The 23,807-nt window shown below is 30.4% G+C and overlaps 1 protein-coding gene across 4 annotated transcripts in view; it reads left to right on the top strand.

The window, feature by feature from the left end:
* Positions 1-23,807, top strand: part of LOC129958328 (uncharacterized) — a 93,387-nt gene that overhangs the window by 48,959 nt on the left and 20,621 nt on the right. For all 4 annotated transcript variants that reach the window (XM_056070741.1, XM_056070740.1, XM_056070743.1 and 1 more), the window contains 5 exons: positions 266-370; positions 1,717-1,901; positions 4,918-5,263; positions 8,018-8,101; positions 10,264-10,415. In XM_056070741.1, coding sequence (XP_055926716.1) covers positions 266-370; positions 1,717-1,901; positions 4,918-5,263; positions 8,018-8,101; positions 10,264-10,415 — 872 coding nt within the window. The remainder of the gene's footprint in view (positions 1-265; positions 371-1,716; positions 1,902-4,917; positions 5,264-8,017; positions 8,102-10,263; positions 10,416-23,807) is intronic.

The raw sequence follows: 23,807 nt of genomic DNA, 5'->3' as shown, positions 1-23,807 counted from the left end.
TTGTCCGGCAAGCACATTCCTTTCTAAAAGATCCCTCTGTTTCCCCTGCCTGGTCGGCGATTGTAGCGAAAATCCCTATCGGAATCTTAATAGTATTAACACTGTGAAAAAATATTTTCCTTATCAATATCTCATGTTATATAAGACGATTAATAATTAATTTCTCGCTCTTCCCTCTCGTCTCTTGCCTAATCTGTTGCTGTGAACGGACGTGCCTTGTCCGTGCCTTCTTAAAAATAAATTATGCCTATATATATTATTGCAGTTCCAACTCCTCTATGATGGATGTCTTATATGTCAGCTCAGAATACATTTTGATCAAGTGGATAATATGCAATCACATTTTGTTTTGCTACGGCATTCTATTCAGGTAATTATTTCTTAGATCTTCGCTCCCTTTAATCATAGTTTATAATTTTAGATTTTAAGAAAAAGATTCATTCCGAAATGTTACTGTTTCATTTGCATTTTTATTTCTATCAACTTTGAATGTTCCTTTAATTTTTGTTTATATTGCTTTTTTATTAATGTTTGGTAAATTTAAATGCATTCGAACATGATTAATGAATTAAAAGTGGAATAAAATAAATTAGACTTATTTGTATCTAAAATGAAAAGTTTTGTCATACTTGAGCATTGAATTTAACTGGATGATAATAATTTGTTTAGGGACAATGCATACTTAGTTAGTGTGTCTCTAAGTTTTTAAATGTATAAACTATATCACTAATTTACTCAGTTCTGTGCGTAAATCAATCGAATTATTCACCTTTCAGTGTTTTTCAATCTTCAAATACACAGAAAATTTATGGCAGAAAACTTCATTAAAAAATTTATGTTCATTTTGATAATGGGAAGGAGGGGGTCTTTTAAAGAGGGCTAAATCTTCAACCTTTCTAATAATTTTTGTTCAGACGCAATAAGAAAGCTCATGCTTTTTCTAAGGTAAAAGATGAATTGTGAAGAGCGTCACCGTAAATGATAAAAATGGAGTTTTAAATGTTGCTCCTTTACATTTCCCCCCGAAATTTGAAAATAAATAAGAAAATGAAAGTAAATTAATTTGATATGAAAAAAAGTGTATTGTTTAATTAAAATTCAGTAATTTTTTTATAATTGAGGGTTTTTTTAACATAATTTTTATTGAGAAGTTATAAGATATGATTTTATTATTAAGATATATATTATTTTTCATGATAGTATTTGAGATCGTGATTCATAGTTTAAGGCGCTTTGATTAAAGTAAAACAATGTATTCCAAAGAAAGAACTTCTTAAATAATATCAAAAAGTGCATTTACATTTTAAAATATCATAGCAGTTATGTAGATTGATATACAAGAATAAATTAATCATTTTTTAATGGATATTTCTGTAACTTTGCCAGAGACTGCATTTTAGCTTTAAGAAGAATAAGATATATTTTGTGCATTCTATTCATTGGATAGATTATATTGCAGTGATTTCAGTGGGTAAAAGTATTGTTAATATATATCACAATACTGTGAAAAATCATAAGTTACAGTATTCCCATGAACTCAATTAGGAGACGGAAATAAAGCAAACATTTTTCCTTGATGCTTAGAAATAAGAGAACAGCAAACTTTTAAGGGGGTAATGTAAAAACTGCAAGTATTCTTTAATCTGGTAAAGGCAAAGTAGAAAAAAAATCATCTTGGATCATTTTTAAATAATCATTTTCATTACATTTTTTTAGTCTATTGATGCAGAATGTGCTATGAATTGTAAGAATGATAAAGATTTGAATTTTGATTCTGAAAGAGCAAGACTGATCCAGAAATATTCACCAGATCTTTACTTGGATCCCAATCTTTTTGCAGCAGAGTGTTTTGAGGATAATATATTGAACGAATTTCCATTTCTTTCACCTGAACTCAAACAGTATGTATGCGATTTTGTTCTTCGAAAAATATTTATTGAAAAGTGTAACTCAATGTATATGTATTTATAATATATATATATATAATACACACACACAGCTAAAGGAGGTTAACAATAGTATAAAGTGAGTTTGCAGTTGAATTTAATTCGCTGTTTATTGTATTTGCTCAATTACTGAAGATTGTAAAAAGCTTTAATATAGATATATTTGTAGCCGCAAATTAAAAAAAAAAAAAAAATTGCAATATATGAAAACTTCTGATTTATTTTACTGTAAAAAGTGGATAGTTTGTCCTAAATGCACAAGAAAAAGTCTTGCGTTTTTTAAATTGGTAACCACTCAAATTTTTGGCATTGATGAAGATAGAACAATAGTTTTACTGCCATAAACGATATTCACCTTTAATTCATTCTTAGTAGTAGGTAATGATACACTTAATTCTGCAACTTATACCTCTCACCTGTCAATCCCTTTCTCAGCAAAAAATCTTTTTTAGCTTGTACTGTCAAGCGAAACTTTCCCCTCTGGTTTTGCTTTTTATCCCAACTTGATTTGAATATTTTCTCTAAAGAGAAAGCTAATCAGTAAATGTTTGCCAATTTGACAAACACATTCCTGCCTGTAGTTAATAAAAGGTTTATAACTCTTCAGTGCATGATTTTTTTTTTAACCAAATATTTTTTTTTTTTTCATGGTCATGGCTTAAATATGAAAAAAATATTTTTAAGATTGTTTAGCATTTTTATTGATTATTTTTTTAATTTTTAGGTTTGATGCATATATGCATTGTCATGCATTTGGCACTAAAATGTAAACCACATTAAAAATCATTTGCAATAATATAATGAAAAGATATTTTCATAAAATACTTTATTATGTAGTGTGTTTAAAAGATATTGACTTTAATTAAAATTGTGAAGAAAATTCAAATAAAAATTACATATCAGATAATTTGTAGATGTACTTTTATTGTGAAATTTATGTTGTATGGAAAATTTTGAAACAATTTTTATCCTTATTTAGACAATGCTACAGTGCATTTTTCGCATCCAATAAATGTTTGGAATTTGCAGTTCGGCACTTTACAGCGAGTGTGATTTTCATTCCATATGGGAACATGTTCAACTTTATCCTATGTTACACAGGTTGGAGGAATATTTCGAATTTGTTTCAAACATGGTGTCTATTATCTTGATTTCCTAAGATATTATTCCAATATGATCATATACTTGGGAGATGGTTTATAGATGTCATAATACACATGCCTATAAATCTTCTAATTTCATGTGTTGTGACAGTGATGGAACTGCTTTGGTTATTTTGAATAGCATACCTGTTGGTCTCAAAAACAATGTTCTCTACCAAATCAGATGTTAAAAAATAATTTTAAAAAATTGAATTTGTAGTGCAGTTAATGTTGAGTGTAATACAATTTCTCCCAGAAAGGGAAAATTTGGGGATACAGCAGATGAACTTGTAGCATTCCATACGAGATTTCTTACATTAGGTAGGTGTAGTTTTGCTTTTGTCACAGCTATAGGAGATCTCAAGTTATTTGCTGATGGTTGTAACACTAGTGTTTCAACACTTGAAGCATGTGCTGTGGGATCTGTAGCATTACTCGTTTCTGACAAGGTATTTGAATATTGAATAATATGTTCTTTACTGAATGATAAGCCATTATTATTATCATCATCATCATCACTCTCCAAAAATTCTAAATCATCTTCATTGCCAAATGGCAAATTGTCCCATACTTCCTTTATTTCTTCATCGGCAGATATTTTTTCTCATCCTTAAGCACTCATACTTTTAAAAAAAAAAATTCATTTCAAATTGAAACTCTATAATACAAATTATTTGTAAAATTAGAAAATTCAAGTTTAAATTGCTGGAGAAAATTATGTAATTCTCAAGTATGCATCAATTTAAGATGATTTTAAAGCAATTAACAACTAAATGAACTTAAATTTAAAACATCATAGGCATTTTCAGTACAAACAATATACATATTACATAATTAGAGATATAAAATTAATGGTTTATGCTTCTAATTAACAACAATGCATGCAAAAATGGAGTGGTTATAGCTGATAAACAATTAGCATGAAATAATAGATATTATGAAGTTTTATAATTAAAAATCCACTCCAACTTTTAACCTGATTCATAAAATTATTTCTAATGTAAAAAAAAATTAAATCTAATTGATTTACAGTAAATTTTATTACATTATATTTAAGCAAAGAATAATAACAAAAAAAATGGGCTCAATTTTCAAAACTTTATACTTTATAATTCACTTAAAAAACTTTGTTGTTAGTATTAATTTGATAAATACAATTCTAAGACAACTTTTAATGAAGCAATTTAAAAATTTTCTGGCCCAGATAAAGGCAGCACTTAAGTGTCATTCTAATATATTTTATGACCTTTGTTTTTATAAATAAGCATTAATTTTGATCAGAGTAAATATTAATAATCAAAATAAATGATGCAGTCATTTTTTATAAACTTATTAGTAATATATAAGTTTATGTGCACATAATAATTTTCTTTTCAAAACTTCTTAAATTTATGACCCATGATTTATGGAGCTTTGTTTTTAGTATTGTTAAGGATTGGATAGGGATATATAGATGTATATATAATTGCTGTGATGTCTTAAAAAAAAGGGAAAGTGCTTGCTGTTTAGTGAAAAAATTGTAAATGTAAAACAAATAATTTGTTTCAATAAAAAAACCTCATTGTATGATTTTTAAAAAAAGAATTATTTCACTTATATATTTAGTCAATAACAAATGTCTTTATTTAAATTTTGAATAATATTTCATAATATTTGTTTTAATTAACTAAAATTCTTTGGTATGATCTACTCAATAATTTGTTGATACTACATTAAATGTTATATATCTGCAAGAAGTGCTGCTGACGACTGGGTAACAAATTTTGGAGGGTATGCGGGCCATTCATTTATGTGGAATTTTTTCATGCAATTATTATTTTGTTTTGTAGCCATATTTATAATAAGAAGGCAGATCTTGAGGAAGGACTTAAAAAGGTGGAAGCAGCAGCAAGCAGAGACGAACTTAATGGAAGTAAATGGACGTCTAAAGAAAAAGTAGATCCATTTGAAGGAACTAGTAAAGAAACGTATAAAGGACAAGTAGATCCTTGTGAAGAAACTAGTAAAGAAACGTATAAAGGACTAGTAGATCTTTGTGAAGGAACTAGCCAAGAAGCATTTGAAGAAACGTCTAAAGAACAAGTAGATCCATGTGAAGGAACTAGTGAAGAAACATGTGATCGACTGACTGCATTAATAAAAAAATTTGAAGCATGCGAGTGGAATGAATTAAGGGTATTTTGTCTGTCACTGTAATATTGTATGCTTTTTTTAAACAAGTAATTGATTTAACAAAATTGATATAAGAACATGGCGAATAAATTTGGCAAAAACAAGTAAAAAATATCCATGCAAAAAAAAGTGGTATGCATTACATATGCTTTGAGACAGTCTTTACAGGGTTGCCACGCCACCGGGAAAACGTAGGGAATTTAAAAACCGGGAAAATACAGGAAATTTTAAGTTTCGTAGTTATTTTTTCTCGTCTAAAAAATGCCGATCTCTACCGATTGCATGAATAATAGATCGTAGTTATAGCTTCCGAAAACGAAACAAAACCATTCGCGATTGTGTAATGCGAAAACTCGCCCCTTTTCTAATTTCACCTCTTTTTTTCTGTATAGATCAGTTCAGTTTCGATTTGCGATTCAGTTGATCTCTTTCATTAGATTCCCGAATTGCAGCTAATAAGCATGCGCGAGACTTCTGTAACTGCGTAAAAGAACAGAATATTTTTTTCTGGCGGAAATAGAAACAATCAATCTACGGAAACTGTTGGTGGTATTTAGTCTATCATACTTGAGTTTATTGAATGATTTGTTTATTATTTGAAAAACTGAATTTATTCAAAATAGATCAGAGAATGTAAAACAATAAGCGGCTCAAAATCCGTATTTAATACGAATTGGATGGATAAAAAACTCCTGATTTTGCTGAATGGAGTCGAGAAGCGCGGCAAAATCCATTTATTGTGTACTTCTAGCTTTGTAAGAAGATAATAAGCCTAAATAATATGGGAAAACAGGCGCTTATTAAACATCCCAAAAGAGGGGAAAATATACAAGACATTATGCCATATCAAAAGTGGCAACATTGATGCTAGTATTTAGATTTAATACAGAAGATGTCAAATTTAATGTCCGAAAATAAGTCGATTTCGAGCTTTCTTAAATTCAAGAATAATCATTTAAAGCAGAACTTTTCTGGGCATTAAAACTTGTTGTGTCACATTCGACCTTTAATGCATACAATTATGTATCGGAAATATTTTCACGTGATGTTCACTGGGAGTAGCTAAAAATGTATGGTTAAGTCGTACATTTTTTTTTTTTATTATTATTATTATTATGGATTAGCCCCATGGAACTTATGGCTGAAAAATCTACAGAAATTGCATAATTATATACAAATCAAATTTGGCAAAAATCTACAGAATTGATGCCCAAATACATGAATTGTATACAAAATGAATAAATAAAAAAAAGTAATCTTGCTTTGTAACAATTTTTTGTTAAGTAATCATTAAATGATTTGTATCATAACAAAAATGTTTCTTGTTTTATTTCACACAAATCCATAATTTTGTGTGACTTTCAATTAAAGAGCATGAGAGATAATATAGCCCCCCCCCTCCTTAATATATAGATTTCGTCTTACTAAATTCTAAATAATAAATAAAGAGAAATTTTTTATGTAAATATAAACCTTCTTTTAATATGATATTATTTCGGATTATGTTAAATTGTTGCATCTTTTGCTTGCTTTTTCCACTCCATAAAATCATATTGTATTATAACTAGCATAAGTGCTATTTGCGCATTTCCTCATATCTTGAATTTACGTACAGAGAAAACACAGGCAAAACACAAGGATTTTTTATTTATTTTTTTCCAGTTTGGTGTGGCAACCCTGATTTAATATAGAAAAACACCTATATATAAATTATATCAACTGTAGAACAAGGATCATTGTATGTATCTCCCATGTTGATATTTGGTTACAAAATCGATGTGTGGTAGTTTATGGATTCTGTCTCTGATATTATGTTATAAACTTATTGTTTGTAATACGTCATGGTTTTTTAGTACATTGATCAGTAATCTGCTGATTGCAAATTACATGGAGTTCTTTGGGTGTGAACCTGTAGCTTTATGATGAAAACGATATTATCATTTCATGTATAATTTTTTTATGATAATAAATTACAAAAATTGGTGGTTCCATTTGTTTTCACAAAACTGAGAGACTAAGCCTGGTCCCATCTACTACGTCGTATCAAACTTTTCTGAAATATAATAATTTTTAAATGAAAAATCTAATGCTATTAACAATTCCTCTTCAGCTACATTGTCTCATTGCATCCAGTAGCGCAAGATAAACTTAAAATTGTATTAGAGACAATTAAGGCTATTTAATATAACAATAATTTGCATTCTTCATATTTGTAAAAATGCATTTAAATTCTTTGCATGATTTATTCTCTGGTGAATAGAAATCTAAGGATGACTAATATAAAATGAACTCTGAAGAGGTGATTCTGAAACAGTATCAAAAAATAATATTTCTAATATTACTTTTAGAATGGAAAATCTTTAATAATTATCATGAAAGATCTTTAATGGATGTTACCAAATATGCCTGTAAAAATCATGAATGTTTTTTAAAAAAAGATCGGACTCCGATTCAAAAGTCCTCTTGACAAGTAGCATATTTTTTAAATGAGATATAAACTTGTAGCTTTTCGATTATAACCATTCTGAGAGTAATTAAGTTCATACTCCTTGTTGTGTTAAAACAGGATTTTTTCATATGCTAATAATTTTTTTAATAAAATTTAACCGTAACAAACAAGGCATACCATCATAATAGCTAATAGACAAAAGTGACAATTGTAATAGCAGATAGAGAAAACTATGTAAATATTTTATGAACCTTTCTTTGTATATGAGTAGTCTTTTGTAACTAATGCCTGCTTATTTTATTATTTAGGCACCTTCATCAAACATAGCATCTTATTTAATAGAGAGAAAAGTGTGTATTCCTGATTTGGAACATTTTCGTTTTTCAGATAATGTAAGTATACATAAATACATTTAAATTCGATGCTGAGATTTTAATATATCATCTTAATTGAAATTATAATAAATGCCTGGTTTATATTAAGGTTGATACCATGAGCCAAACATACATAAATTTCTTGGGTATTATCCTCCTCACAATATTTCAATTCAAAATTATGAAGTCTCTCAAAAGTACCACCCTTGTGCAATTTTTAAAAAACGGATATGTTAATCTAATAAATAAATGTGAAATTTAGTGATTAAATATTCATACCGAAGATAAAGTAATTTACTTAACTGTTTTTAAAAGCAAGGTAATGATATAGGTCTTTCTATTCTATTCTATGACCATATCGATATCTGTAAAATTTATATATAAGCAATTTTCTATTCAAAATTTATTATGCCTCTGGAAAGAGGAAATAATCCTTATGCAGTTAATTGAGTGCATATATAATAAAACTGAAATAAAAATGCAGTTAATTGAGTGAAATATATAATAAACTGAATATAAAACTTAATGTTAAATAACACGGAATTGATTAATGTTGTTTTTATTTCTGCAGCCTACAATTATATATTTCTTAATGTAGTTACTGGTAATACTATTTCACAGTCCCATAACTTTTTAACTTAGTCCCTATTAAAGGAAAGAAATATAAATATTTTGAAGAGACAAAAAAATTATTTTTTTTATATGGTATATTTTGGTGACATTTTCTATATATTTGCGGTATATTTTGAATCAGTGCTTGGCTCAAAAAAGCTATATTTGAATTGCTGAAATTATGGTGTTGTCTATTTTTATTTTCCAAATGTTGATTACGTGGGTAAAAAATTATGCGACAACTAAACAATGTGGTTCAATTCATTTTCACAATGCCATGCACATAATTCCTAGCACATATTCTTAATATAGCTACAATAATGTTGCATTTCAATTTATTTTTATGTATTAAATAGATAATTTCCGTTTTAGTATCAAAATTTTAACAAAATGCAACATTTAAAAATGCATCATCAAAACAAATGCAACATTTGTTGTTGTATGAAAAATTATATACAATGATATTCGTTTCTACGTGCTTTGTTTGATGGAAGAATCGTAGTAGTAACAGTTTCTGAATTTTTGCAGTTCCTGCTGATTGTTTGATAACAACTTGCTTTTATTTTGTAATCCCTTATTTTAATTCAGCATTAATTATCCATTACTCCTTTTGTCACTTTAGGTTTTTGGGAAAAATTTTAGGGATGTGGTGCATTTCCACTATTTTGCTAGTTATTACATTTATGGACTTTGGATGCCCCAATACTTTTTATGAAATGCGTCCTCAAAAAGCCTCATAATAATTTTATGTTTCTTAGTTTCACTCAACTTAATTTGTGTTTTTGTGCATATTTGAGTATTATATTTTCAAATTACAAGCTCAAATGCTATTCATACACACCATGCATATCACCCTATCTTTTCTAAAGGATGTAAAGCTTGACGAGTCAATGGAGCAGATTAAATGCTTAATCATTACCCATAGTAATAAGAGAGAGTTACCTGAATATTATTTATTATATTAATTACCGGGCGATTATAAGATATCTGCCACAAATTTAATGCCAGGCTGAGAGGACAAATAAGGTTTTGTAATAAAATGCATATGCAGCATCTGCAAGTTTAAGCAATCATTCTATTGATATAAAGTACAACTCCTACTGTAGATTTGTAGTATTTATACATTATCATGTAAGCTCATGGATTTTTGACACGAAGTTTATGTTTGGCATTGCTTAAAGGATGTAAAAAATACAATTCCCAAATAGTTCCTTGGCCAGCTCAACAGCCGGATTTAACATGCATGGATTTATTTTTGGTACACATTGAAATCATGGCCTACAAATATCAGAATGAATCTGATATTACATTTTCTGCTAGAAATTTGTGTGAAATGTCTTAAGATCCTAACTAGGGTATACCAATCTTTCTGAATCTTGTATTGGTATTGATAGTAGCAGTTCAAATAATGTTTCATGAAAAGTTGAAGCTTTAAAATTTTTATTTCTTTTGATATTACTTTTATTTTGCTATTCATACATTCCCGTAATGCCAGTATTTATATGTGATACTTAAATCTACTCATTTTAGTCTCCTCTTTTCATTACTATACATTTATTATTTTAAAGGTTGAAATAGAGAGTTTTGTGTTTGAATATACTCCAGTGTCTAACACTGGAACGCTTGAAACCATCCGTGAAAGACTTTCCGTTTCTGTAATGAATACTGAGGAATATTATTATGTTGCTTATCAACCTGATAATACTGAGGAATTGCGTTGGTAAGTAGAAGAATATTTCTTTGACTCTTCCCATCAAAAGTAATTATAAATCTATTTAAAATGCAGTAAACTCTTGTCAACTGCTAAGTTACAAAACACGATTTTGCACATATGTCATTTTAATTGTTTCTGTTTAATTTGCTAATGTTGGAATTTCATTTGTACACAGTACGCGGTTGAGCCTCAGCAATGAATGCTTTCTGGCATCAGCTCTTATCGGATTTAGTCTGTAATTTGAAAGAATTTCCATCAGTTGAAAATAAAGCCGAAACAATGACACAGATTATAAGCATAATTTATGGCATGGGATTTTCAGATATAGAAGTCAGAAAATTAATGGAAAATTGTGAATGAAGAATTAATTTGTTGACATTAATATTGAAGAAGATTAAAATACCTTTAATATACAAAAAGTTAAATTGTTAAAAAAATACCAAAGTACAAAATGATCCAAATGAAGCAAGAGAGCACTTTATTAAAGGCTTCTCTACCCGTTTGCTGCAAATCTTTTAAACATTCCAAGGTTCACCTTCTATAAGTATGTATGGGTGTCTCAGACTGGAGTTCCCAGAAATCTTTCCTGCTTTCAGGTTTACCTTCTCCTTAAGATTCTTCGATCCCCCCCCCCCCACACACACATATACATGTTCATTGAGGAAGTTCTCTGAGAAACTGTGGGCCTCTGTTTTTTTTTTTTTTTTTTTTTCTCCTCTCACAGATTGCAAAAAACCTCACATTTTAATCTGGCATGGCAACCCATTAGATGGATGATGCACTATAATACTCCATAAATTGATTCACCTGGTAGTTAACCATCTGAGTGGTTAGTCTACTAGAAATCAAGTGAGAAGATCATTTTCTTAGTCACTGTTCCTAGTTCCGAACATGTAAGTTCTGGCTAGTAAGTGCCTAAGCTGGGAATGCGCAGAGTCAGTGGCTGCCTTCTTTTGTTCGGCTTTATAGTGGGTGATGACGTTGTCATATTCAATATTGTAAGGAACTATTTTCAATATTATATGGATTATTTAAAAGTCTTATCCCTTCAGTGGCATCAATGTTAAATACTTTTGCCTTCTTTTTCTACCCTTTATATAATGAAATATATATCAGGCAATAAAAAAACATTTCTTTCAGTCTCTCCTTTTCTTGTGGAGAAGGTATTGAATATTGTTTTTTAAATGAAATCTGTTTAAAATACTCTACCCTGGAGATATATTCTCATTGGAATATAAATGAAAGAACAGGGGTAAAAGTCTTCCAAACTTAAAATATTATAAGATATTGCAGTTACTGTTAGTCCACATGGCAATCTAAAAACTTCAAAGGAAGTAATTTCTATAGCAGTGCTAAACAGTCTGATTGAACAGATTACTAAAAATTTGCATGGACTTGGAATGCCTATGTTGCACATATAACTACGCCAAAAAGATCATCAAATCTTCAACATCAAGCATCTAATTTTAACATTCAGTTCCCCCTAGATTGTCACTTCTTTGAAAGCTGATTGTATTATTTGCCCTGTCAGAGAATATACAGCAAATTTTCTTTAATATTACCAATGCCAGTGCTGTGGAATTTCTAAAACGGTGTGCTGAAGGGTACTTACTTGCATTTACTCTGTTGAAGTTGATCATGCTAAAGTGTACATTGAAAGAGATATGTCTTGTAAATTTTAAAGGAGGAACAAACTTGCATCCATCAACTTTTCCTTTGGAGCACCATTTGGATTTTGATAAATTTATTAAATAGATTGAACATAACTTTAAAACTGTTTCTCCTATTTTGATACATAAAAGTATTTTAGGAATGATTGGTAAAGTTGAATGTATGAATTCTTTCGCCGTCCTCTTCTGTCCTCGAAAATTTCTGTTTTTCGCCGCTTTAGAACAAACAAAAGTAAGATCTCAAACAAGTAAACATTTAGAAAGCGTTTTACATGTTTAAAGTTTTAAAATGTAGAAGAACGATTGAAGCGCGTTACGGCCGCCCTCCAGAAGTTTCACTGGAACACGCTAGACGCATTACAGACGAAGAAGAGGTTAAAAAAAACTAAAATTAGTGACATTCTAATTGAACTTAAATCCCTGGAACAAACGCATTTATTATAAACATTGAAATCAATCGGAGAACATGCAGTCACTGTTACTCCTCATAAACCCTTAAATAACTCTTGTGGTATAATATATTTATTTCATTCAGACTCTGAAGGAGAAATTCTTAAATGCTTGCAAAATCAAAATGTAACATCTGTGAAGAGAATATCTATTAAACATGATGACCAGATAATACCAACTAAGCATGTAATGCTCAAAATCAGTATCCCTACACTGCCCAAATCTGTATGTATAGCCTATATAAGCTGCCCCTTAAAGCCATATATACCCAATCCATTGAGATGTTTTTAAGTGCCTAAAATTTGGCCACTCTATGGTAATCTGTCGTGGTAAGGAAACTTGAAGCAGGTACTCAGAAATTGGTCACAATAGTAAAACTTGTACCTTTACTTCCAAGTGCAGTAACTGTAAAGCACACCATCCACCTTACTCCCAAAAATGCCCTTGTTGGGTTCAGGAAAAAGGAATTCAAATAATAAAAGTCAAACAAAACATTTCCTTTGCTGAAGTGCGAAAAATAGTAGTATCTAGAACTCTCACTGTTGGAATATCATATTCCTCAATATTAAATACCTGTCCATACTGTAAAAATATAATAGCTGTACAAACAGAAGTTTCATGTAACAATGGTAGTCTAATCCCTGTATCTTCAAAATCTCCAATAGATTACAATAGCAAAACAAATCCTAAAATAGAAACTATAATCAACCAATCCAACACTCTAAATACATCCAAAACAAACAATCAAGAAACAGACGAAGAAAATGTTACTAATGTTATTAAAAGTTGCCAGTTAGCTCAGTAAAAATAGTCGAAGCCATATATCCAAACACAATATCTTGTATTCTTATATCAAACAATAAAAAACAGACTCATCAAATAAACCATCAAAAGGTTTCAAAGGAACAAAAGCAATGTGCAGGACAAGACTCCAAACAGTGAATAATAGATGGGAAAATAAAAGGGTCTGTTAAAAAGCATACCCTAACAAAACAAGACTTGTTAAAAGAATCTAAATTTGATGAATATGTCAATGCCAATAGCATTAAAATTCATCTATCTGATGATGAAACTATGTCCACGGACGAGGGAGAAAACTCTAAAACCTGTAACAAAACATATTTTTTTTCATTATGGCATTTAGTTTTATTTCCTGGAATGGTCACGGTGTTAAAGTTTACCTTGAAGATATCAAATTAGTTCTTAATAAATACCAGCCCATCTGCCTTGGTCTGCAGGCGACTTATCATTCTCTCGAAGATTCTATTTACATAAAATATTACAATATAATAAGGAACGATTATGTCTAAGGTGCAAGAGAATCTAAAGGTGTTGCTCTGTTAATCTCGAATTTTTTTCCTTTTATTGAGGCGTCTTTAAATAGCGAAATACAAGCTATAGCAATTCAGGTGCAAATCGATATCTTAGTAGCAGTATGTTTTATATATCTCCCTCCTAAATCAAATTACCCTCAATACCAATTACAAAAGCCTTTTTTTCTCATAGATGATTCTTCAATGGCTATAATCCAATTTAGGGTAGCCTGAACATCAATACAAGAAGTAACAGATCAAGACTCTTAATTGACAAACATTGCATCTGTTTATTAAACAGCAGCAAACTACTTATTTTCATCAATCGTCCCAGACATTTCATACTCTTGATCTAACTTTATGTTCCCCGTTATGTATGTTATCAAATGGAATTTTAAAGTGGAAGACGACCTGCATAACAGTGATCATTTTCCTATCATAGTATCGTATATAGAAGATGATATTAAATATCTGGAAAAAATGCATTTTTCAGAAATCCGATTGGTCTCGTGTCTCACAACTTGCTGCAATATCGCCGGATATAGTAGAAGAGTCTAATATCGATGATGCGGATGATAAAGTGACAAATGCAATAGTTTTAGCAGCAGATGAAATCATTCCCAAAACATCGGGGAAAATACCAAAGCTTAGGGAAGTGACAGAAAAAAAATAATGGAATAAAATTCAACGAACCTAGTCGCTTTTAAATTGATGAGAACAAACTTTCGAAGAATCAAACATGCAAGCCAAAGAGCATCTATACCAGTATTCTTCACTTGAATAAACAGTCAAGTACCTTCAACAAAGCTTTGGGATAAGATCAAAAGATTTTCTGGTATATATAATAAGAACATATCAGTATCTTTCTTAAATAATAGTGGGCAAATTATAATAGATGCTAAAGATATTACAGATACATTAGGAGGAGCATTTTCTGCAGTCTCCAATGCAAATTCGTATTCACAGGATTTTATTTCGCACAAAACTAATGAAGTTAATCATAAGTTAAATTTTAATATCGAAACAAGCGATGGATACAAGTTTTAGTTTCATTGAGTTTAAAAGGGCATTATCTAAATCTCATTAGACAATATTTTAAGGTTATTTAACAGAATATGGATGCAGCAGAAAATTCCTACTTCTTGGAGAAGAACCCTGATTGCTCATATTTTCAAACCTGGTAAAGATAGCCAAAATCCCAATAGCTACCGACCCATAGCTCTTACTAGTTGCCTCTGTAAGCTCCTTGAAAGGTTGGTCAATGCTAGATTAGTGCATGTTTTAGAGAAAAGAAAATCGCGATCTCCTTTCTGAAGTGGATAATCGATCTGGTAAAGTACGACTAGAAACTGCCAAGAACATCTAGTCTCGATATGGAGAAAGCATATGACAAGACATGGGTTTTATTTGATATGGTGAAAGCATATGACTAGACATGGAGATATGGTATTTCAAGAGATCTGTACGAAATTGGTTTTAAGGGCAATCTACCGATTTTAATCCTAAACTTTTTAAAGACAAGAACCTTCCAGATTCGAATCGGTAATATTTTATCACGTGCATTTCATCAGGAAGAAGGTGTTTCTCAGTGCATCGTCCTTAGTGTAATATTATTTATTATCAGAATCAATGGCATCGAAAATGAATTACCAATAAGTGTAAATGGTTCCCTGTTTGTAGATGATTTTGAGAAACACTGCGCCGGGGAGGACATAAGGTTTGTTGAAAGGTAGTTGAAAGAGGCTGTTCTTAAGATCAATGGTTGGAGGAGAAAAAATGGATTTCAGATCACAACGCAAAAAACAGTTGCTATGCATTTCTGTAGAAGACGAAGGCTACATTTGAATCCAAAACTCTTTCTTAATGATTCCACAATTCCTATAGTTCAGAAAGCTAAATATTGAAGATTGGTTTTTGATTTGAAGCTAAGTTTTAAACCCCATGTTAATTATTTGAAAAGAAAAGGCAGTCTCTGAATATTATTAAATTGCTTTCTGAGATGTCAAATGGTGCTGAAAGTTCTGCTTTACTCAGAGTTTATAAAGCTCACATCCATTCCTAGCTGGATTACGATTGCATTGTTTATGGGTCTTTTTCAAAATCTGTCTTAAGAACTCTCGACACAATAGGGCATCAGGGTCTCCATCTGCCTATAGGGGCTTTAAAACATCTCTTATTCAGTGTATTTATATGTAAGTAATGAACCCTCTTTAGAGTTAATATGAGAGAGAGTCTTGTTCTCAGTATGTTTTTTAAAATAAAAAGTAATTTATTCCATCCAGTGCATTATAAAATTTAAAACCCATTTATGGATTGCTTTTTGCTCTACAGCTCTCATTCACCCCGACATTTAATTTTAGAGTCGGAGAAGTTTTAAGAAACCTTAATATTATTGACTTTCCGATCTTGGATAAAGTTGACGAATTCCCAACTTGGGACGATATCAAGCTTAGTTTTATTGAGGAAATTGAACACATACCAAAATCCATGACATCCTGTCTAATATACGAAACCCTATTTTATGATCATCGGCAACGCTTTTCTAAATATGGATCTGCTTTCATTGATGACTCTAAAGACACATTTCATGTAGTAACAGTAGTTGTAATAGAAAATTCAGTTATAGCTTAAATATTGAATGAATGTTGCATGGTATTTACATCGGAAATATATGGCAATTATTTAGCTTTGCAAAAAATTGAAAATTTTAATGCAAACTTTATTGTATATACAAATTCGAATAGTGCTATTGAAGCACTAAAGAAATATAAATATTGTCAGCCATCCTTTAGTGCTTAAGTGTGCAGAGATGTTCCATTATGTTGGATTCCGGACATGCAGGAATTTTAGGCAACGATAAAGTTGATTGGGTTTCCAAAACTTCTTCACCAATACTTGAAATTTTTGTCCCTTTAAATGATGCTCTACAGATTGCCAGGAATTTAATGGTGAAAAAATGGCAGAGTATATGGAATAAACAGCAATCCAATAAATTGCATGAGTCCCATCGTTCTGTCAGACACTCTAATAGATTTAATTTATATCTGAAAAAAGATGTTATACTGACTCGTCTGAGAATTGGTCATACCAGAATTACACAAACATTTACTCTGTTCAGAACTCCTTCCTACTTGTTTGTTGCCAATGAATTCTTTTGAAAAACATGTTTTAATAGAATGCCCAAATTTTGACATTTGCAGACTTAGACATTTTGGTAAAAATGACATCACCTTAAAAGGCTTAGTGGGAGAAAATCTCCATTGAACCCTCTTTCTTTTTCTTAAAGATATATGTATTGACAAACTCATTTGAATCTTTTTTTTTTTTATTAGCATACCATTAGAAGATCATTTAAAACATGTTTCATTCAATTCATTGTTCCTTTAAATTGACAATAGAAGAATGAAATTATTCTATTATCTTTTGTTTGGTGCAACATTGTCAAATATGGCTCTTGTGCCAAAATACACAACTCAATCAACTAAACAATTTTACAAAGATTTTAGGAGCCATCCTGTATGCAGTGCAATGGGGGGAAAATCCCCTACTGTTCTTAGGAAATGTATTCAAACAAAAGTGTTGGATGTTTTTGGCAAAGTTTAGAGCATGGATGCTTTGCCTCCTGCAAATCAAAGTAATATCTGGTTTTCTTGAAAAAAAAGATGAGATTGGTGTTTCAGAAACATCTTTGTTGCTGTTGTTTCATTGATTGTGATTTTTAATCTTGCGACTATACTACCTTATGAAGGGAAAAGAATGCACTTGCAATTTGAGGCGTTAGCCGATTTCAACTTGCATTCCTACCTTTAACAACAAAACTAAAAATGAGTCAGACATTTTTATCAACTGAAGAAGATTTTAGATTATTTAATGTCATTAGCTAATTTATGTGATGATTGTGGACTAGAATTGGTAATAATACCTCCTGATTCAGACATAATCACTGATAATGAAAAATTGATGATGCCTACACCAGCATTGCAAATGGTCATACAAGTATACTGATTAAGAAATCTGTATTTCAACACTAAAATAGACTAATTGTGCAATAGCCTTTTCATCGGTTTTTCCTTTATTATTTTGCAATGAACGTTATCAGAAAATAATTAAATTCTTTCAGGAAACTCTCCTGTTAAACTTAATAAAAGTAACCAGTATGCTCAACACATAAATAATGCGACATTTGTTTGAAAACAAATGAGTTAAAGCAATTTTTAGGTATATTATAAAAAATATATATTTTGAAAAAGCTTCTTATATGGAACCTTGCTTGTTAGTCAAGCAGTGTCAAGAAAGCAATTTTTTGATATCAAGAAGTATTTACATTTCAGTGGCATTACTATTACTGATGTATCAGATCGTTATTGCAAAAAACGCTGAAAGTAACTTTACAGCAATTTCGCGTGTCTTCTGAACGTTTAAATATTGATGAAAGAATGGTACATTATTTTGGAAAGCATGATTTCAAATTGTATACGAAAGTGAAACACATAAAATTTGAACTGAAGCTCTGGATACTCACAGCATTTAACGGGTATCCTTTTTGTATTATACTATACCTAGGAGAAAGAGGTCATATCTGATAGGCATGTTAGGGCTATGAAAATGAAGAAAGTAATCATTATCCTGAATGTTGAAAATTTCATGTCTTTTGTTGAAACACCAGCAAACACAAAATTGATTTCAATATTTTTTTCACGTCTAAAAAATATCCGTTTACGGACGTTTTTTAAATTTGAACGACTTTTAAATTAGAAGGCAAAAATGCACTTTAAAACAGGGTACTCACGCCAACGGGAGAACGTGGAAAACACAGGGAATTTAAAAATCGGCAGAAAAAAACCGTGATAATGCAGGGAAATCTCAAAATTTTCATAAAAACATGGAAAATACAGGGAATTTAAAGTTTCTCCTTTATTCATTTTTTTCTCATCCAAAAAAATGCCAATCTCTAAAAGTTTCAAGAATAAAAATCGTAGTCATAGCTTCGAAAAACATAGTACCATTCGCGATTGTTTAATGCGAAACTCACACTTTTCTCTCCTCTTTTTTTCAGCATAGATCCAGGTCCAATTTGCGAGACATTTGTTCTTTTTCCATGAGATCCCCGATTTTCAGCTAATGGGCATGCGCGAGACTTCTGTTACTGCGCGAAAGAATAGAATGTCTTTCTCTGGCGGGGTTAGCACCATTCAGTCTGCGGAAGCAGTGCGGCGGTGTTTAGTCTACCATATTTAAGTTTATTGAATGATTTGTTTATTATTTGAGAAACTGAGAGCTTATTCAAAGTATGTTAGATTTTTTTTTAAACAATGAGCTATTCACAATCCATATTTAATACGAATTAAACAGATAGGAAAAAAGCAAGCCTGATTTTGTTGAATGGATTCGAGAATTTCCGCAAAATTCATTTGTTGCGTACTGGCCGCTTTGCAAGAAAATAGTACGCTTAAGTAATATAGGAAAACAGGCACTAACCAGTCATGCCAAAAGAGGAAAACGTACAAGATTGCCTGCCAATTCAAAAGAATTATCATTGATGTTGGATTTAAGTGTCTAAAAGGAATAACACGTCAAATCCGAAAACAACATATTTAATGTCCGAAAATAAACCGATTTCTTACTTTTTTGTTCCAGAACAATAATTTAAAATTGAATTTTTATGGGCCTTAAAATGTGTTGCAAAATAGTCCTTTAATTCATTCAGTGATATGTTGGAAATTTCACAAATGTTCACTGAAAGTGAAAAATGTACCTAAAAGAATGTACCTTCCATACAGAAATGTTGTAATTTATTTATTACGGATTAGGTCCATTAGCTCCATGGTACTGATGGCTGAAAAATCTGCAAAAATTGATGCCCAAATACTTGAATTTGCAAAAATGAATAAATAAATAATCGTGCTTTGTAATGTTTCTTGTTAAGTAATCTTTAAATGATGTGTATCCTGAAAGCAAAAATATTTTGTGGTTTATTTCACCTAAGTTCTTTATTCTGTGTGACTTGCAATTAAAACGTATGTGAGGTATTATATCCTCCCCCTAATATATAAATTTTGTCTATCTTAATTCTATATAATAAAGATAAATGTTTTTTTCTGTATGTAAATATAAGCCTTCTTTTAATATGCTATTATTTTGAAAACTATTAAATTGCTGCTTCCTTTCATATTCCATTATAACTAGCAAATAAGTGCTATTCACGCATTTCCTCGTATCTTTAATATACTTGCAGGGAAAAGGCAGGATTTTTTTTTTTTTATTCCAGATATGGGAGGCAACCCTGTTAAAATCATCCAAAATATTGAAAAAAAATGGATCATAAAACATCTGATGGAAAATTTGGCTCTAAAGATAAAGTTCTTCTTGTTCACTGGAATGAAAATAGTTATATCACTTAGAAATTTGAGTGTTCAAAAAAAAAAAAAAAACTATCTGTTTGAAATGCAAAATGATCATATATTAGAAGTCCAAAAGGGAGGCAATGGCAATATTTACTTGCACTCTCTACAAAAATAAATAAATAAATAATTTCTAAAAAAAATTTTCAAAAATATAATTTAAAACATTGTGTCAAATGTTTATCATTTCATGCAAGCCAAGGCACTTGGCTAAAGAGCATGCAGCAGTGGATTGGACCATCATCCTATATATATATATATATATATATAATATAATATAATGATATTTTAAAACTTAATTAATTTCTTAATTTTTAGCTAAATTTAGCCCATATTAAATTCATTCTAAAATATTCTTTTATTTCCTGATCCCATTCCACTTTTTCTATTTAATTAATTCAAGAGAAGCTTTGTAAAATGCTTTAGTCAGCGATTCCCACGTTCCGAGTGAAAGGATAAAAATTGCTGATCTAAACAAATTATTTTTTAAAAGATCCCTGTGTTCAGGGGTGTTTGTGCTCCGGGGAAACCCCGGAATTCCGGGGATTTTGAACTTCGATACCCGGAAATTCCGGGGATCGTCGTTCAAAAGGAAGTAGGAATAATAATGAATTATTTATTTTGATCTGGGTAATTTTGTTTGCTTTGAAAGCAGAAAACGCAAGGTCAGTGTGTGTGGTGAAAACTTTTCCTTTCTTTCTCCAAAGGCAGTGATAATGCGTGAAAAGGGGGAAAAAACTTGTTTTTTGTTCTTTCCTTATTGCGAGTTATGACTCATTCCCCCGGTTCTCGGACATTCTCTTCTGGTTTCTTTTCGGCAAGTAGGCGCGGCAGAAAAAAAAGGGAGAGACTGCGTTCGACCAGATGTGCGATAACGTGACTCTGGGTTCAAAGGTCTTATCTCTCCTGGCGTGGCGCCAATAAGTAGAGAAGGGGGATTTTTCGCCGTATTAGCTATTTGTCATTGATCGCTTCGCAACTTTTTTTTCTCCGCTGTGTAAAATTTTCGTTTCATTTATTGATGCACATGTAAATTTTTCGTTTCGCTTATTGAAATATTTTTTTATTTATGTACGCAAGAGAATTTCACTTTGAAATTTCAGCATATGAAACAGAAATTACCCCTTAAAAATTCATATCTAATTAGTTTTACAGCATTAGATCCAGAGCTAAGAGGTAAAACCAGTACAATATTAGCTTTTGAAAAATTATCATCTTTTATGTCCCATATTTTTAGTGATAATGAAAAGTCAAAAGTAGAAGCTGAAATAAGGTTATACCAGAGTGATATTGATATCACCAAAGAAATGCTCTACACATCTGATGAAAGTGGAAATCAAGTCAAGTATACAATTGATAAATATTGGTCTAAAGTTTTTAATTTAAAAGATGATTTCACAAATGATTATAAGTATCCTACATTAGCTAAATTGGTCAAAGCCTGCCTTAGCTGCTTCCATGGCCCATTAGTGGAAAGTGCATTCAACTTAATGGATACACTTGTCACTGACTATAGAACCTCTCTTAAGATTGATTCCCTAGATGCAGTGCAGACTATTAAATATGATTTAATGGCTTCTAAAGAAACCTCATGTGAAAAATAGGGCTCAAAAAATCCAATGACTGATCCAATTCACAAAGATCTCTTACTGAATATGAACAGAAGTTGGAAAACATATGAAGGGGACTTAAAAACATGTATTTCAGATGAGTCACCTATAAAAGTCTCTGAAAAACCTTCTACATTAGCAGAAAAGCAAACTGCTTCTACCTCTGCATGTGCAGTTCTCGAGGAAATTTCTTCAACTGTAAATGAGGAAAATAAAAGTCAACCTTCCTGCAATTATGAAGTTCACCACAAAAGAAAGACAAGCCCACAAACATCAGAAAATAAAAAAAAAGCAGCAGAAATTAGATAATTTTTTTTAAAAGAATTAATTCAGGTAATTTAAAAGATTTGCATAAAATGTAGTAGTTTATATGTTTTAAAATTTATGGTTATTAATTTTGCAAAAAAAGTAATTCATTGAACTTTTATAATTAAGTCATTCAATATTTCATAATTGTAATTTTTCATTTCTCTCCCCCCCCCCTTCTCGAAACTCCAAAATGCCGGTAGTAAGTCCGTAAAAGTTTCAGGGGATTTTTTGGGGTCCCACAAACACCCCTGCTGTGTTTCCCTTGCTTGTGATTTCACATGTGTCAGAAATCCCTATCAGAATCTTAATAGTATATTAGCACTGAGAAAAAATATTTTCCCTGTCGATATCTCATGTCATATAAGACCAGGGATAATTTCTTTCTTCTCTTGCCTTTTTTGTTCTGTGTTGTTAGTGTACTCGTCGCTTCTGCTTGTACATAATGCGTACCTCCCCGGGATGAAATAAAGCGACGTCAAAAAATCGGAAGTCTCTTCACTTGGAAACTGCCTTGTGATTCAAAAATTATATGTTTACATTATATATATATATATAATAGTGCTTGTAAAAAGAAAAGTAATAAAGTTTTGGTGATTATTTTAAATTTCATATTTTCCGTGATATCTCATTAGTATAACATAGCGGTATTTTTTAAGATGTTAATTTTCCTTAATGTGGTAAAATGTAGGTTAATGTGATGTCTAGAATTTTTGCTGATGAGGTAACATCGGGAGCAATTGAAATACTCATAATAGATTAGGCTCTAGATCATTTCTTTTAACATAACAGTATTATTCTACAAATATTTTTTTTCTAAGATATAAGTAGTATTATGATTATAAATTTATTATAAAGAGGACAAATATGTATCAAATTGTCTGTATCTGTTTGTTATGAATACTTTGTATCATTATCCGATTTTCATGTGCACACATTTATGGTAGGCCTTGGTAAGTAAAAAAATTTTGAATCTGAATTCTTTAGTTCACATATCCTAAATGAATATTGTCTTATCAAGGTATGTTTGTGTTTTTTTTTAATTTAATTTTTCTTTTCTTTCTGTGGTAATCAGAGTCCCATATTTTGCAGAGTATCCACTCTTATTATGACTCAATAACTAACTTTAAAATTTAGGAATAATGTATTTTTCTTAGCAGAAAATGCTTTAAATGATAGAAAGAATTATATTTATTATTTTAAATCAATATATGTATTGTTGGAGAAAATTATGAAGTCTAAATTTTCATACAAGATTCCAGTTTTATAAGTCCTGTTCAATAAAATATTTTCGATACACTAATATTTAAAATTATAAAAATAAAAAAGTTCCTCTTTTCTGTAATTCAGATTCATCCTGTTATGAAACCTTGAGTTTCATTATTTTAAAACAGCCAAAAAACTACCACTTCCTCAGTGCCATGTATTGATTGTAAGATTTTCCTCACAGTTGCCAATGAAATGATGTTAAATAATTTATATTCTAAGTTTCAAAACTCAATCAGTTTTAATATTATTAGAATGTGATATTTTTTTATCTGTTAATGTATTAAGGTTTTACTAAATAAAACTGGAATTTTTTTTTAATTTATTTTTTATTTATTTATTTATTTTTTTTTTTTTTTTTTGCTGTATATTTATTGACTTA

Source organism: Argiope bruennichi, chromosome X1 (assembly GCF_947563725.1).
Source record: "Argiope bruennichi chromosome X1, qqArgBrue1.1, whole genome shotgun sequence".
Lineage (NCBI taxonomy): Eukaryota > Metazoa > Arthropoda > Arachnida > Araneae > Araneidae > Argiope > Argiope bruennichi.
Note: the sequence above shows the minus strand (reverse complement) of the source record. Positions and strands in the feature narration are given on the sequence as shown.